General features: G+C 44.6%; 1 protein-coding gene across 1 annotated transcript; it reads left to right on the top strand.

The window, feature by feature from the left end:
• The first annotated feature begins 11,091 nt into the window (after positions 1-11,091).
• Positions 11,092-11,358, top strand: LOC135384745 (keratin-associated protein 21-1-like). The gene has a single exon (XM_064613933.1). It carries the CDS (start codon positions 11,092-11,094, stop codon positions 11,356-11,358), a length of 267 nt encoding a protein of 88 aa, XP_064470003.1.
• The last annotated feature ends 6,675 nt before the right edge of the window (positions 11,359-18,033 follow it).

The raw sequence follows: 18,033 nt of genomic DNA, 5'->3' as shown, positions 1-18,033 counted from the left end.
ACTGAGCAGTAGCTCTACCACTAGGGAAAAAACATATTTCTATATTCACATGCGCTGTAACAGCTGCCACGGAAACGTACAGTTTTGGTGTGGTGAGCGAAGACTTGTTTGAGCACGTCATATACATCCCGGGTACATCCTGGCGATATCACAAATTGGATGTTAGGATATCCATAGGAGCTCCACAGAGAGCCCGTCTACGTAGAAAGTACATCCACGCGACTGCTAAATTCCTACTGTTTTCACATCCCAGGACCATCGCACAGACATCTATTTTGGATATTTGGATGTCAGGGGATATTTTAAAATTTATGCTATTTTTGTGTGGGATCAATTTTCGATTGATTGTCTACTATAGCAAATTAATGCCGCACACCCCACTTGGCGAGTGCCCAGCGACCTTTCGGCCATAATCCAAGACCGTTAACAAATGTGTTCTCACCATATGAAGAGCAGGCTCCCTCGGCGTACGCGGATTTCAAGAGATACCAGAGGAGCATATACGGAAATACAAATTGTTGGAGTACGATCATTAAGTGTAGCGTGGCATCAGTGCTATTCCCGATAGGGCCTACTCAAAGTTAGTGGCGAAGCCTTGTGACACGTAGGGTCACAAGTCTTCGGTGGTTTCGTCCCTTCTTTCGAGAGCTGAGAAGATTTGTTTGTCGGAGAAAGGCAAGAAAAAACAAGCAGCAGCAATCACTTCCGATTTAAAAAAGGACGGATACACATGTAACTTTGTTCAGAGAGTCACCCGTCGTCAAGCTCGCGGTCTCCGAAACCGACCACGTCCAACTGACGACCAGCCCTGTCAGACTAGACGAATCACCATGCCATATGTGAAGGGAATCAGCGAGTCTCTGGCACGTATACTAGCGAAGGAAGGAATACGTGTGTCTCACAAACCCGTCTCAACAATCGGACACTATATACGGTGGCCGAAAGATCGCCCACCGAAAGAAAAAGCACAAGGTGTAGTATATAAAATCCATGCACCAAATGCAGCGCATCATATATCGGCGACTCGGAGAACAAGGAGCAGTCTAAACAAGGACAACGACACAGGAAGGCACACAAACAGAGGCTCCACTATCAACAAGTTTTTACTGAACAACACAAGCACATTTATAACCAATGGTATGGAGGGGAAAAGGGGCAAAACGGAACACACGTGGGGGCCATATAAACACGAGGAACAATCAGGTCTAACTACTCACTTCCAGCCTTCAGTCTGCATTCCAAGAACCCAAACTCTTCCCTTGTTAGCGATATTGACGGCTCACTGACACATTTATCAGACCCATACTTCATTATCAAAAAGGCCTCGAAAATATCTCTTTCATTCTTGGAGTTAAATCGTCCTCTAATCTTTGTTCTCGGAAACTCCGGAACGCGACCGCAGACCCTGACGTGTTCATGCAAGGTACCCCCATCCGTTTTATTTACACAATTCTTATGCTCCATTAAACGTTCATTTAAGCACCGGCCAGATTGGCCCACATAAACCTTATCACATGAAAGTGGGATTTCATAAACAATAGACCTTTTACATTCCACAAGAGGACACCTATGCTTCTTCTCGCACTCTAGTGATACCTGTTCTTGATTCGTTAACCTAACGAGTGAAGATAGCTTAGAAAAAGTCTTAAAAACTACAGGTACGCCGAACCTTCCTGCCAATTTTTTTAAATGATGCGACGTTTTATGAATATATGGAATCACCCCCGGTCTTCCGTCCACTCTTATATGGGAACTCTTTAGACCCTTAACCTCTGTAAGCAACCTACGGAGGATCATCAGCAGTACCTGCCGAGGAAAACCAGCTTCTTCAAGGCGGTTCAACTGTAGCACTACGCTTTCAGACATGATATGCACACAAGATTTCTGGAGGGCCTTCCTAACACAGGTCAATCCTATCCCATTCTTTACTACTTTTGAATGGTTCGACCCAAAGGGAAGCTACTCTAGTCTATATCGGCGAGACAAAGAACTTCCCCGAAAGGCTACGGCAACATAAGAATGATGTACGGAAGTCGGACATCGAACGAGCAGCAACTGTCAAGTTCGAGACTATCCTATCGACTTTCATAACGCCTGCATCATCGACCTTGAGGGTAATCAGATCAAAAGAATGTTTGTAGAGTCCTGGCATGTACAATCCACACCTGGAAGCCTTAACCGATCTGAGCGTTACCCAGCGTATACCCAGCGTATAAGTCAGCGGCCTCCGTCACGTGACTGAAAAACAATCCGACGACTCACGAAATTCGAACCACGGCAAGAACGCTGCTGCCAACGGCCACTACAGTCACCCCTGAGGAAGGAGCCGAACTGGCTCCGAAACGTCGGGTATCCCCGTCCTGTACCTTGGTTGGAGATTTTCGTTACTATCATAGTTCTCACCCAATCAGACACACTTGTGTCGAATATGTTCACTTTCACTGTCTTTGTTTCACTGGAAGTAGACGTTGTTGCTGCATATGCCTGAACAGAAGATATAGGTTCTATGTAACAGTACCTCCTGGTCCAGGATGGAGCATGCCTCATTGTGCTCCACGTTTAGCAATTTCTTCTCCAACCGTAGGGCCTCGACGTTGAGTCACAACGCATGCTCCCTCCTTAAGCTTTTTTTCACCCAGAGGAACAGCTGTGCAGGTGTGCAGGAACAGCAGCAATTGTAATTTCTCTTTTTCTATTACGACGTGGTGGTGGTGGTGGTGGTGGTGGTGATAGGGCTTGCCGTTGTCGGCCTCACGTATGTGGGCAACGTCACGACTCACGCCCTGGGGGAATGTGCGTCCTGGGCCGACTTCTAAGGGAACTGTGCCGACATATGTCTGAAAGCGTCTGAGGAAAACCCAGGAAAAACCCCAGACAGCACAGCCGGCACCGGGATTCGAACCCGGGTGCCGACGTGCCATCAGGGAAGTAGTACATTTCTCAGACATTGTTCAATAAACAAGTGGCGAATGGTGTGTACCGTAACATTGTCATGAATCATGAGTCAGACAACCAGAAACGACGACGAAGCCGCTACAAAAAGGCGGCCTTGAGTACTAGCAGTAGAACCATAGTAGAACTAACAGTAGAAGGCGAATTTACTTCAAAGTGTGATAATGGTACCTTACAGATGGGATATGAATGCGCTGACGACTTTTTTTTTTTTCTCGCTTATGGAAAAATACACATGTAGACTTTCAAACTGTTATGCGAGAGGGTGTTCTCCACAAAGGCACATTTGTTTTACTTCCTAGAAGACCTCAACTAACGAATGAGCTGCAGCGGAGTATGGTGAGGGAAAAAAATATTTTTTCTCGTTTAAGGAAAAATACACCTGCAGATTTTCAATATGTTACAGGAGAGGACTTGTTCTGCAAATGGCACGATTTGTTTCACTTCCTAGACGACCTCAGGTATGTGAAAATATTATCTGAGAAGTGTCATTTTTTACGAATGCTCGATATTTTCGATTGCTTAGTTAAGCAATGAACACAGGTGAGCTTCAAATGTTTATGTGAAGCGAATCTCTATACAGTAGTTTATGAGCATAAATAATCTCGGGCTCCTGAGAAAATGGTAACTTGCCAAAAATGTATCGTAAACTTGGCCTAAAACGCGCTCCGTTCTTGAGCTCTTACGACGTCACCAGATTTATTCTCGTTCCATATGTTCTTTGGGAAGCTAGATGGACCCTTCCCCTCTAGCACCAGACAAAGAAAGCGCAGAAATGTCGTCTGTACGTGTCCGAAGGACGCGCGGAACGGACAACACTTTTTCACATTTGAGCCAAGTTCGAGGCGCCCCCAATGCTCAAGAAAGCAAAATCTCGAGAAAATAAGTTTATGTCCTACATACACACCCATAAGGGAATGCATACAATTTTTTTCAGCAAAATCTAAGAGGGTCGAGCTACACCTCTGGCTGGTTTCGACTGGAATGGCCCAGCGCTGAGCACACATGCGACAGGAGTGTTGTGCGGACATGCGAATGCCGACGACGCTGACAGGGGGGGGGGGGGGGGGGGGGGATCTCAGGGAAATCTTCACTATACAGATGCCGCTGTAAAATAAAGGTATTGACTGGGAAACTAGGAAGCGGGGGGTGAGGAACAGCTTGATGTCAATTGAGAAACAGTGACAACGAAAGGGGGATAGGAAAACGCGGCCGCACAACTAGCGCAGAGCTTAAAAATCGTGCATTTGCGATATATATTGCTAGTGCCTGTAACAGCGCTGAGATTTCGGTTCTAGCGGACTCGACCCCTCGCGGTTGCGCTCTGCAACTTTGTAATGGGCTAGTTCCATCTCAAATCGAACAATCCGGTACACTTGATGTCTCGAATGAACGGGAAAAAAATATATGTTGAAGCCATCCGTGAGTTAGGAGAAATAAACGCTTTCCGAATTCTCTGCGGTGCGCGGTTCGGGAAATAGGAGAGGAGGAAAAAACTGCTTCTCATAAGGCGACGTCGTCGCGAGCGGGTTTGAGCGTTCGCTACAAGGCCATTTCTTCTCGCATTATAGTAATTTCTTGGTCTGGCTTTAGACCGCTTAGGGCACAATAGGATCCTGCGTTGGCAGTGCTGTGTCCGGTTTTGTTTGTCTACAAAAAAATATCAAAGTTGACTCAAAGTGCCGAAAAGCACCATATTCACTGCAACTTTGCGGATGATGTACAAAACCGATAAGACTGAGCTTTATGCCGTTTAATTTGTCATTGATAGGGCTATCGAATGATGTATAATTTGTTGCTCTACTCTGTAAGGAACGTAAGCGATACCTCTTTTAGTAGCACCATACCACCGAAAAATGACGAATTTCGGAAGCCATTATCTAAAAAACCCCACCAAAAACTTGCCTCGAAAATTTTATATGTTGTAGGCAGTTCCTTAGACTATGCACAGAAGAAAAATCAAAAGTCGGACTTTATCGGTAGGCGCACTGTGAATTTTTTGCCAGCCCTATACGCGGAGCGCATTCAAGCCGTGGCACCGTGTCCCGCGTGTTGCAAAATTGAATTTTCCGAAGGGACTTTCAACTTCTGTCTTCATATAAAAAGTAATTGCTGTCATTTGAAACCATTCTGAGGTTTCAAGGTTTCCTTTTCAAGGTTCTGAGCGTTTGCGTTCATAACAATGGTGTAATCGCTGAATCTAGATTGTGGAGCAACCAGATGTGCTCGCATTTTTTGCGGGATGTCACACATGCATTGCAAGTGCTGGGAGCCCGGGAAGAACAGAATGATTTTACATCTTTGTAAGAGGCATATCTGTTCAGGGTTATTCTAAACAAGCATATTTACTGTACGCATTATGGCAGCAGGGACGCAGTGACTTCCAGTATTCTTTGAAACATTTCCTTTCCTACGGCCACATTACCTCGGACGGAGGAGATTGCACTGAGGAAAATATTGTTGTGTAGTGCCATACGCACACACTCAAAGCTAATTCATGGTGCCTTTTGTGAACCTTGCCGAAACAGCCCGACTGGCGCCGCTGTCCAATATGTTATTCGGTTCGACATGCTGCGACCTTGGGAAGGTCCTGATCGCATTTACTCCCTGACGACACCTTGCGCAAAGTTTCGGCTACACACAGAAGACGGTTCACTCACTTCTCGACTACAGAAGTGCAGGGAGTGCCCTTATACAGAGTGTGCGAAGACATCTGCATTACTGTAGTGTGTCGTCCTGCTTTCACACCTACCTCAATGGCCTCTTCGTTGTACAGTGCTGATCGTGTGGATTTCGCTGACTACCGCCTCATACACAAGAAAAAAGTGCTATAGACAAAGGATTTTCGCTTTGCTTCGGAGATCGGCGTAGCTGCCATAAAGACTGTGTTTCCAGCAGATCAAGCAGAAGGCGTAACAGAAATGGGCCAGCTATGCAGAAGCTGCTTCAAGTACTTCACAGCAAAGGTGGCTGAATCACAACGCGCAGCAATGTTGCCCACGTTTGAAAGAAAATCTGACAAGAACCTGCCATCAAAAGTAACATTAAGGAAAGCGGCTTCCACAACGGCCTAAAGCAGTTCATGACACGAGCACACTCATCCACCCGGAATGCTCTGCATAACTTACGTTACCTTCTTACCTTCGTCACCTTGTCTTCTTCGCTGTCAAGTTCTTGTTATTCTGTGTACTGTAAATATGCTTCGATATGATCACCGTGGACAAATATACCTCTTATAAAGACGCAAAAGTATTCTAAAGCATTCTGTTCTTCACGGGCTACAGCACTTGCAATGCATGTGTGTCATCCCGCAAAAAATGTGAGCACATATGGTTGCTCCACAATCTACATTCAGCGATTACAACACTATTATGAACGCAAGCGCTCAGAACGGTTTCAAATGATAGCAATTACTTTTTATGTGAAGCCAGAAGTTGAAAGTCCCTTTGGAAAATTCAATTTTGCAACACGCGGGACACGGTGCCACGGCTTGAATGCGCTCCGCGTATAGGGCTGGCAAAAAATTCACAGTGCCCCTACCGATAAAGTCCGACTTTTGATTTTTCTTCTGTGCATAGTCTAAGGAACTACCTACAACATATAAAATTTTCGAGGCAAGTTTTTGGTGGGGTTTTTTAGATAATGGCTTCCGAAATTCGTCATTTTTCGGTGGTATGGTGCTACTAAAAGAGGTATCGCTTACGTTCCTTACAGAGTAGAGCAACAAATTATACATCATTCGATAGCCCTATAAATGACAAATTAAGCGGCATAAAGCTCAGTCTTATCCGTTTTGTACATCGTCCGCAAAGTTGCAGTGAATATGGTGCTTTTCGGCACTTTGAGTCAACTTTGATATTTTTTTGTAGACAAACAAAAACGGACACACCACTGCCAACGCAGGATCGTATTGTGCCCTAAGTGGTCTAAAGCCAGATCAAGAAATTACTATAATGCGAGAAGAAATGGCCTTGTAGCGAACGCTCAAACCCGCTCGCGACGACGTCGCCTTATGAGAAGCAGTTTTTTCCTCCTGTCCTATTTCCCGAACCGCGCACCGCAGAGAATTCGTAAAGCGTTTATTTCTCCTAACTCACCGATGGCTTCAACATATATTTTTTTCCCGTTTATTCGAGACATCAAGTGCACCGGATTGTTCGATTTGAGATGGAACTAGCCAATGGCGCGGTCAACCTATTTTCACTATTTTTTCTAGATTGATTGTGAAAGTTAATTAACGGCTGCACTTATTACTATACACCACTACCTCTGAGTAGACCGCATCGGGAATAGATATATTCAACGACTGTTTCAAAAACAAACCGCGAAGTTATGAAATTTCTGGTCGGATTCAGGTGACGCACCCTGTATGACTAACTCAAAAGTAATTCATTAACATTTAATGAGTTGTTTCCGGGGAAATGTGAGGTAGCAGAATTGGAGCCAGTCATTATTTAAATCCAGCCTCTTTTATAAATATTCTCAAGCAGGAGCGTACCCTCTGTGAAATATAAATCGCTAAATTTTGCAAATGACCCGAAACCACGCTTGTCGAGCGTAACAGGAGCAACGGACGTTCGCGTCGGAGGGCCAAGTACTTTGTAGTGGTGGAGTTGGTTGGAGTAGGCGCTGATCTGATGGTCAGATACACCGTTTTCTGACCGACCGAAGTCGTCCAAGGACGCACGATGCTCCCTGCGATAGTTGTGACGCTGCCCGCCTGAGCGTGGCCAACTACGGCAAGCAGTTCTGTGGCCCAGATAAGCCGGAAGTCATGCCGGTTCTGCGCTCGAGAAGTGCGTAGTTCTAGTTTCGGATTAGTTTGCATGTAAAAATTTGCCCATTTATATATCACAGTACGCGTTCGTTTCAGGATTTCTTAAGAGAAATGATGGATTCCAATAATGATTGACTCAAATCCTGCTGCCTCCCACTTTACCGAAAACATCAAACTAATGAATATAATTAATGAATCTTAGATGATTAGTCATCCAGTAGTTACATCCGCCTGGCCGCATAACTCACATGTAAAAACATCATTGTGCTGTTTTCATGACTTTATAATAAAAAAATCTGTGAGATGCATCGGAAGTTATCTTAGTTGATTCACACTTTGAACTATTAATAACAACACACTGTACTCTATTAGTAAGGTAGGCCTGAAGCCAGAAGAAAATATAAGCCCCAATTTTTCACGCACATAACTCATGTAATAGTACTGTATGATGGTAAAGCAGAGTAAAAAAAGCATCACCTGTGGGTGCATCATTATCAGAGAAGGACGATAACTCGAACTGAATGTCAATCAATCAGCTTGCAGTAGCGAAAATCATGATTCAACAAGATACTATAAGTCACATGCTTCAGAATCATTATACAAACAGAAGTTAGTGAACTACAACTATCGCACTTTTGAAGACATGCAGTGGACCAGTCTCGCGGTAATTCATGACGTGTCAGGGAAGCTTGTCGTACAGCAGACACAGAAATGTAGCGATAGTGGGATACGATTTTAAGGCCACTGTACATACACCATCAGGACATTGTAATTTACGCTCAGTTTAGAGATGAACGAGATTTACAATCCCGTCGGTAATCTAACTTAATTCGATCCATTGATTATATAGCTACGGTGTATGTGGGTATATATCTTCGCCAGTATTAAAATTCGACCATATACCGAACGGCCCCGACAATGTGGAGAGACCTCGGATTGGTCTTTTGAAACAATCTCTCGTGGTGACTGGACAATTTGCGGAGACCTATGAGAGAACCAGATAACGGACGACTCTAGCTCCTTTTGTGCTGGTGTCAAGGTAACGGGATCTTTCATTCCTCGATGAGAATTTGTTCACTTTAGTAGCCTTTAAGCACTTATTAAAGGAAACAGCGTCGTAATCAATAGTAATCAGACCATAACTGCTCTCCAATGACGGTATGCTCACAACACCCCTAGTGCTATTGCTGATGAGTTTCCCAAATTCATTTGGGCACTGTAAATTCGTACTGTAAGTGCGTGAGCACCTTAACCTTAGTGCAGAGTTGGGTGCATCCTTAGAATATTTTATCGTGTATTTAACCTGGTTGATGAACTCCTTAATTCTCAAACGCATGTCCACCAACAGATTGTTTCGATGTTTAAAGTGAAGTACATCGTTTTTCTTTATGAGCTTCTTCAGGCAAAGTTCACACTTAGCCCAGCAGACTGCCTATTCGGCTTCGTGTCATATTTCCTTGAATTGGAAGATTTTAATCACAAATCACTAAAACATATCTCCCTATATTTTTTCTACTATGAATCAAGCAATACGTACGCTTCCGGGAAAGCTCGGATAGAAGAATAAATCCTTGCTTTATATAGGGCACGACCTGGTGCTAGTGGTTCACGTGATAGAGAAGCTACCTGGCCGTCCTTCACTTCGTACCAGTGATTTCCCCAGAAATTCACTACTGGGGGGGGGGGGGGTGCCGAGCTTTCAAGGGGGGGTCATGCTTGGTGAAGGTTCCACTTACGGAATTTTTCTGAGACACGGAAAGAATCGTGGCACAACGGTGACATGTCTGCACAGCTTTCCTGGTTTATTTGTACGTGTTATTACTTTAGAACACACTACATTAGAATAGAGATTCATTGTGAACGGCATTTCAACAAATTAAGATGCATAATCACACGACCGGCAACGATAAGAGACTACCATCTTGTCAACGAACACCTAGCAATCAACGGTGAAAACTTTAGAATACCTCGCTTGGTTGAGCTGAGCGCAAATGGCTGTTGATGATCCACATTGAGTTTGCGTGCGCGCACGCATTTTTGCTCGTACATACGCACAATATATGTATTGCACAGTCACTTTCAAATGATTTTGGACAAATGCATGGTACGATCATCTGCATGACTGTGGTCCTACAGCCCAAGTCTGGCAGCACAGGATGTAATTCGCTGCGCCGGACTCAATACCAGAAAGTGTTGGTGGCCGAGCTGGGTGGGGTCACCTGAGAAATTTCAGGGGGGGGGGGGGTGTTGCAAAAATGCACGGAGGGTGTACACCCCCCCCCTGAGGGGGGTGTAGGGAAATCCCTGCTTCGTACAGTGACATTGGGGACGTAAAGAAAAGAATTCATACCCCCGACTACTAGCTCCACAACCCTTAATTCCTGAACATGACCTTCGCAAGTGGCTGCCCAACAAGAACCCGAATTGAAACCTGCATTTGTGCAACCACATTCCGACAATCGGACAGCTGAAGGAGGGCCGTAATTCTGACAGGTAAGGCACCACGTTACCGCTTTCGCTCTTGTTGTAACGCGACGACGAAAAAAAAGTACATGTGGAACCGACGAGGCGGAAACAAGTTCATGATCGTAAAATAGGCGAACGAAGCTGAAAAATGGAATGAAATTAAGGAACTATACTTATCCGTTCGGAACCGGCCGCTCTAAGTGGTCAATTGCATTGTGCGAGAGAAATCGGTTCAACTGCGGGGCGGGAGTAGACTGTGTATATAAGCGGAAAACACTCCCAGTGGCAGCATTCGGTGCTTGCTACACTTGGCTACAACGCAGCCTTCTCGTTGACACCATGAAGTCCCTTGTAAGTGTTTACTCTCGCTATTTTTTCGCCATTCTCCATTGGATCTGCTCCGGCACCTTTGCCTCTGCTGTGCATCCATGCATGCGTTTTTTTCCGTCTCGCCTGTAGTGGAAGGGATAATTGTTTCATATTTAATTTTCTCCTGCCAGTGAAGTAGCGAACCAGCTGTACTTTAGTGTACCAGTGTGGGCTTCCTCAGAAACCCCGTAGCACCGATCTGCAGAAGCCAACACATGAAGTTCTCTGGGCCGTTTCCTTCTGTTCGATATATTACTGAACGGTCAGACGTCTTGTACGACTACCGCGAATGTCTGAAGGTTCATATGGTAACTGTAAAATATCTGCCCTATCCGTGGGACAATGTGTGTCACTTCGCAGTTCGCTATGTTGTTCTCGCACTTGCTGGCCTGCGTTATTTTCCACCACGTGTTGTTTCATATTCGTGCGAGAGTAATAATGAAAGCAGGTGAATATCCAAAAAATGAAACAACCATCTTCATCTCTCGTTTTAGATTGTTCTTGCTGTTCTCTGTCTTTTGGCCACCATGGTATCTGCTGGCTACTTTGGTGGCTATGGACTCGGATACGGACACGGCTATGGCGGCTACGGCGGGTATGGTGGCTACGGTGGTTATGGTGGCTATGGACTCGGATACGGACACGGCTATGGTGGATACGGCGGTTATGGTGGCTATGGACACGGCTACGGTGGATACGGTGGTTATGGTCGCGGTTTCGGTCTCGGAGGATACGGCGGATACGGAGGCTACGGCGCTCACGGTTATGGCTACGGGCATGGATTTTACGGCTAGGTGATTTTGTAATGGATATATCAAAATTAAATTATTGTGTTGCATCGTTTCACCCTATTCGTGTGCACATGTGTTTTTTTGCCATTTAATGGCGCAAAGCGAGGAGCGGGAATTATGAAATATCAGAAGGCAAGATAACCACCGAGAGAGAGAGAGAGGGAGAGACAAGAAAGGCAGGAGAGAAAAAATAGTCAGATTGGATGTGTTTGTCACAAGACCCGAGTAGCAGAGGCGTTAATCCGAAGTGCGGTACTAGGTAAGTTCCTCTTTAGGATTACAGACAACGGCTTAACGAACATGCTGGCTCAGCAGCTACAGACTGACTACAACGGGTGTAAACATAACCTAATAATGAGTTTTAGTATATCGTACGCTGTGGCCCTTGCGTGCGTAAGGAATAGCGTTGTAGTTCTCCACAATGCGCAAAGCTCTCCACAATGCGCGTGCGCAGAACCACCAGCGGTATCCCTTATGCACGCAAAGGCGATAGCGTACAAGATATACCAAAACCCACTAATGCCGGTAGCAGCATCCGGCGTGGTGTGTTATACCCCTGTCACACGGGCATTTTCGATCCTGCTCAACCGAACCTGCTTGAACCCAATGCCGATCGGATGGTGCTACACGGCCGCTTCCAAGCAGGATCGAACTTTGATCCTGCTTGACTCAAGACAGTTCCCATAACAGGATTGATAATTTCAAGACTGCTCGACGGCCGCCATTTGCATCCTCGACCCCGGTGAACTGTCATAACTTAAGACGGACATGCGCGCGAAGCTACAAATGATGCTTACATCGGTATACGATAAATTACCGCTAATATCGCTGTTATATAGGAAACGCGAAATTAATGAGTTCCGTTTATTCATTTGCACAGGTCAACCATTCAATGCGCATTGAAAGTGGCCGTGTAGCAGCGTCAAAACTCGAGCGTGCTCGGGAAGTTCAATGCAGATCGGATTCGAGAAGGATCGAAATGCCCGTGTGACAGGGGTATTACTATACATCAGATTAAGATACCACGCTATACCACGCAGATACCACGCTTCAGATTAAGGAAGTCCAGATTAATTGAGTCCAGACCGTTAAAAATGTGTCTGATGTAGAGAATGCTCCACATGTTGCACGTTTTTTTTTTAAATATTTTTCTTCTTTTTCTTTTTTTGCTCCGTGATGGTTTTTCGGTTTGTTTGTCGGTTCAACCAACTCCTCATCTTTTACCTCACCGAAGCGCGGCCATTCAGTGGGTTGGTATCGTACTAGACTTCTGTGTAGTGCTGCGAAAATATCGAAACTTTGGATATCGATAAATGCCGACATCGTAAAAAAAAATAATGGATAGAATCAATTAAAATATCGATAATTTATCGATATATCGCTATTATTTTAAAAAGAAATATCGATATATCGATGTTTGAAAGGCTGTCACGGCATTACTTGAACAATTAAAAACAATTGCCCAGGGTTGTTTTATTATCTTCCGTGCGTGTTACCGCTGAGGCACGTGACGAAGGGGCCCACGAACAACGTGGACTACGAGGACGTATGAGGGCCGTACGTCGTCAATTACCGTTACCACCTCTGCAATGAAACGTCAAAAAGATCGAAGGTCAACATCCTTGAGCTTGAGGAATGATTGACACAGAGACGGAGGACACGACACAGACCGGCTCCAAAACCAACAGACAGACTGTATACTGACATATTGTACATGTGGACATGGGACAAGGATAAGAGGAGCACAACGAAGGCAAATGGATGGATGCTATCCGACTGGGTAAAAGTGGTTTAAAAGGGTCAGTCATACTCTCGGACATAACACCTGGCTTGCTCACGCCGCCCTGAAGGGTCCGCGATGCGGCGTGTCTACATTTTAGCAAGGGGCATTCTGTCAGAAAGATTGGGTAAAAATTAGTGCAATAATTTAGTGAGAGCAGAGGATGCTGCCCTCTTCGGATACTCACCCGCTAGCCTGCCTCCTTCTTCTTTGTTCCTCGAGGAATGGTGTGGTGTGGTGGTGGTGGAGGTAGGATGTACAAAGGAAGAGCAGCGAGGTCTGCCTGCTCAGACAAGGCGGCAAGTTTCACATGTTTGTGAAAGAAAAAGGATAGAGAGGGTCAGCAATTAAAAGAAATGAGAAATGAGAAATGTTGAAAGAAAGAAAAAGTAAGAAGAGAGGGAGAGAGAAAGAAGCGTTCAAGACAGACCCTCACCGGAGGCGAAAGCTAGAAGCGCGTCTTGCGCTTTTCGACGGATGTGGGTGGTACCCTGCAGGCGCAAAATCTCGTCTAGAGAGCAATAGGGAAGTGATAGGGCTCTGAAACTCGCGGCCAAGGTGTCTCTGGCTGCTTGAGCTTGAGTACAGTCAATGATGACGTGCAGCAGGTCACCGAAACAGAAACAAGTCCCACAGCGTTGCGATGACGCGAAGCCCAGTTTGTAGCGAAAAGCGGGTGTCCTATCGGACTTGCAACGGAGACTGTGGAGAAGCGTAGATCGCTTGCGGTTGAGATCCTTCACGGGAATTGATGTTTACGGAGACGGAGCCACGCGAGGAACACAAAGTCCACGGTTTCCAGTGCCGCGTACGTTGTGCGCTCCGTGAACTCGTTCTGCTCATTCCGATGTGTTGTTAGGCGCGAAATATAGCCCCGGACGTTCCACAAACTTTTAGAGACTGTACAAAGGTTTCTCCCTAACGTGCATCACACCTTTACAGGAAATATCGGCATCGTGTTGTTTAATTGCCTCCCGAACCCTTCCTTACAACTAAAAAAAAACAAAACCAAGAGGGAGAGAGGAACAAAAGCTGTCAAGTTTGATTAATAAACTCGTTGACACGCTCTTTTTTGTTTTTCGCATCCTGTTTGTGCGCCGCCGAATATACTAATATTTCTATCAGCATGCGTATCGATATTTATAACGTTGTAAGATCGATATTTATATCGATTTGAATAGTGATATTTTTTATCGACAAATGTCGCAATTTTAAAAGTATCGGTAACATCCACTGATCTCTATGTATAAAGGCTGGATCGCGTATGGGAGAGGGGCTCGTGGGAGAGAGGTACGCATTCGGGCCGCCATGTTGGTGGGCCCTAAAACGCTGTGTGTGCCCATTGGAAACAATGGGAGGCAACAGAGATTGTGAGTATTTATTGCGCTACAGGCGCTGATCATTGTTTGTCGTCACGCGATTTTGTAAGGTGCCAGTATACTGATGTATCCTAACAGTGTTTCGCAGGTGCCCTGCTTTTCGATTTTTAATAACGTTATGTTTTGCATTCCGAAACTAGACTGTCACTGCAGTGCAGCGCTGGGAATTGTACTACAGCACGTTTCAGGGCCAATATTTCAATGAGAAACGATGTGAGGTTAACAACAACCATGTATATAATATCCTGTGCTGCGTTCTGGACAAAAATTTTTCCGTCACGAACGGTCCGGGAAAAGATATACTCGCATGACAGAAAGATATCGTTCTGTAGACTCTCAGCCGTTGTTTTAGCCGTGTATGCGCTTAGTATGATTTATATCAAGCATCGCCGCAGAAAGAGTCTTTTAGTGAACGACATGGGTGCCATGCCTCGCACATATGGACACACCGCCAAGCAGCTCAAATAATTACTTCACGCAATTCGTTCGCGCTCGTTAGAACAGTTAGTCAGGTAGTGATGTAAGCTTAATCAATTAACTTACTTAGGAAGTGGTGACACCTGCTTGAAACACAGGACTTATCTCTTTTTGAAGTACAGCCCTTCTATGTTTGTTTGTTGCTTCCTTCATTTGTTCTGCGTATTTGCAGGCGCGGTTGTGCCAAACTGAATGTCCATCCAGCACTGGCTTTGTCATGCTTGTTATGTGGAGCACGTTACAAAAAATGCAGCTCCACATCTGAAACACCAATCAGTATCATCGTCATCTAAAAGGGGCACCGTTGTGAGACCAGACACGCTTTCTGGAGATCTTCTATGGCACTTTCCGCAGTTTGCACAATTTTCTTCAGCATCGAAGTCTCTCATAGGAACCACTTTCATTAACGACTCCCATCTTACCCTTTGATGTGCAAGGGCCCTCTTGCACTACACACGTATGGTCTGCAAATTGCAACAGAACGATTTGGAGCTTGAAACAGTTGTGCTTTTGTCATTTTGGACCTCGTTTATCCTGTCTGTGAAGCGTAAACAAAAAAGTCTAACACGATATGCTTTTGTAAAGAAGATCACTGATGATGAGTAAAGAGAGTATACATTTTTCAAGTTCAACATTTATTTCTTGCACTTATGCATTTCAGGATACAATGAACGTGCAGGAAGGTCGCAAAAGACTACATTTATTGTTTTGTGACCTTCCTACAATGACAATATATATTTTAGGGATGACAATGGACAAGTACACTCTCTAAATTTGTAGCACTCAATTTTAGGTTGGAATGAGCAAAGAATAGCAACTTCCCTCCTGATATTTTCTCATATACGCTGAATTTTAAATTTAATGTGATCAACGGCAGATGTAAACATAATCAGTACCAGAGAAATGCATCCTCAATAAATAAATTTCTTCTTATAGCATATATGTGCATGCCTATTAACTGAAACGTTCCCGTTATCACAGTTCCCTGACATGTTTTAATTTCTGAGAGTGTACTGTAGAGGCTGCTTAGATCTACAACAGTTCACACAAGGTATTATATACTGTGAATGCCTTTAAAAATCCCATGTGACACATATGCTTTTACTTTCTGGAGGTGCTGTGGTAGTCAAAGTTTGTGGGCATTACGCAGGTTAAGCACCCATTTCTTGAGTATGTCGAGGCAGCTGTGAAGTAACCTGTATTGATGATTATTCCAGTTTTTATGGTGCATCGACAACAAAGGCAAGGCATTGCAAAGGCAATAAATGCATTGGACAAATGTTAAAACATCAGTTTAAAACATGGCTCACAATCCCTGTATCTTCTAAAAATTGAAAAGATTAAAACCTATTCTAAAAAGAATATGGGGAACTCTTCTAAAAAGAATTATAATTATTATATTGCTGGGTGAAGGAGCCTAAGGTGTGTTTCTGATGTCAACATGTATGAAAATGTGCAAATTTGAGAGAGGCTAACCACAGTGCGTGCACTGAGGTGGTTCCTTCCTGTAAAGTAGAAACCAGTGGATGAGGAACTTGATACTTATCTGTACACCCAGTCGTATCACACTGCACAGATTATTCACTGGGTAGTCCACATGACGAAACCTGTATTGACGAGACACCACTTTTGCCTTAAAAACTGCTACAAATAGCACGGCACGCTACAAATTATTATTATCGTAACAAGCTGACGATACAGGTGAGACACAAGGCGTTATCCAAGTCGCGCCACACCACCGTCACGTAGCATTCTGTGTCACTCAAACCAAGGCAGAAAACAATACCAATACATGAAAAAATGTGACAATCTTGGTCTAATTACGACGTAATACCGAACTTGTGCGCGAAGGTAATTCAAAGAAATGAATGTGTCACTTACTTCCGCAGAGAACACGGTGTACCATGCTAGCAATGCATGCAAAAAAGCGCTCGAGTTCTCGCACATATATTGATGACAACACTACCAGTGTACTATAACATGTTCTTTCAAGCACATTATGCACTCAAACTGTATTTGCCACCAGGTAACATGCAAGTGTGCTCGATTGAACCTCGGAAGAGCGATCAAGCAACCTGCATCCAGTGCTCGTTTTGAACAAAAAAACACTTCATAATGGTCAACTAAATATACAGAATGGACGCCTATTTATTCCTTGATAGAGAATTACTCACCTGTAGAAATTTAGGCCCTGTATCCTTGCCAGTACGGTTGGTACGACCGTAATTGCAAGAAGTTGCCATGATCGCTGCGGCGACTGTTGTGGGTACAGTAAGATGGCGGCCGGTTTCCTCACGCTCGCGCTCCCCATCCGCGATCCAGCCTTTTACAATCGAGATCAGTGGTAACATCGCATGCATAAAACATCGATAAACCTGTTGAACCAGGGTGATGAACGTGTAGTATAATTTTATTGTTAGGAAAAACACACGTGACCTCTAGCATCGGGCCATTCGTTAGACGACAGCTGAGTAGCTTTTTGCTTTGCTTTTTCTTTTCTTCTTTTTTTTGTCTCCCTGCACTCTAAGAACAGAACTTCACCGCATAGCCCGCTGTGCGCCAACCATTGCCACGAATGGTAGGGTTATCGCTTCTGATTCGAAGCGAATTCTGAATTTGGATATATGAAAATTTCCACAAAAAGGCGAACGCCCCTCTCTTTCTTCGAATCAGAAGCGATAACCCTATCATTCTTGGCAAGGGTGGCACACAGCGTGCTATGCGGTGAAGTGCTGTTTTTAGAGTGCGGGTGACGTGGTGCTCTTGCGAGGATTCCCCTTTCTCATGTGTTCTCTCCCTCTCTCCTGCTTTGGCGGTTCTGGGTGGTTGTGGATTCTCGTTTGCGTTGAGTGAAATGAATAACCAAATGTTTCTCTTGCATAAAGTGCTTTATTTTTCGGGATAGGTATTTCCAAATCACAAAGATGCAGTCTGCTGTAGCTGCGCGAAACACGAACATTATATGAACATTCATTGTTTCTGAAGTACGAGTGATATGCCGAAGCAACTTTGTATTCACTGATAGCTGATGTCTCACGTGGA

Source organism: Ornithodoros turicata, chromosome 2 (genome assembly GCF_037126465.1).
Source record: "Ornithodoros turicata isolate Travis chromosome 2, ASM3712646v1, whole genome shotgun sequence".
NCBI classification, from domain to species: Eukaryota; Metazoa; Arthropoda; class Arachnida; order Ixodida; family Argasidae; genus Ornithodoros; species Ornithodoros turicata.
The sequence above is the reverse complement of the archived record's forward strand: the minus strand, read 5'-3'. Positions and strand labels throughout refer to the sequence as shown.

Coding starts and splice junctions, on each gene's coding strand:
- LOC135384745 (XM_064613933.1), top strand. CDS start 11,092: ATGGTATCTGCTGGCTACTTTGGTGGCTATGGACTCGGATACGGACAC.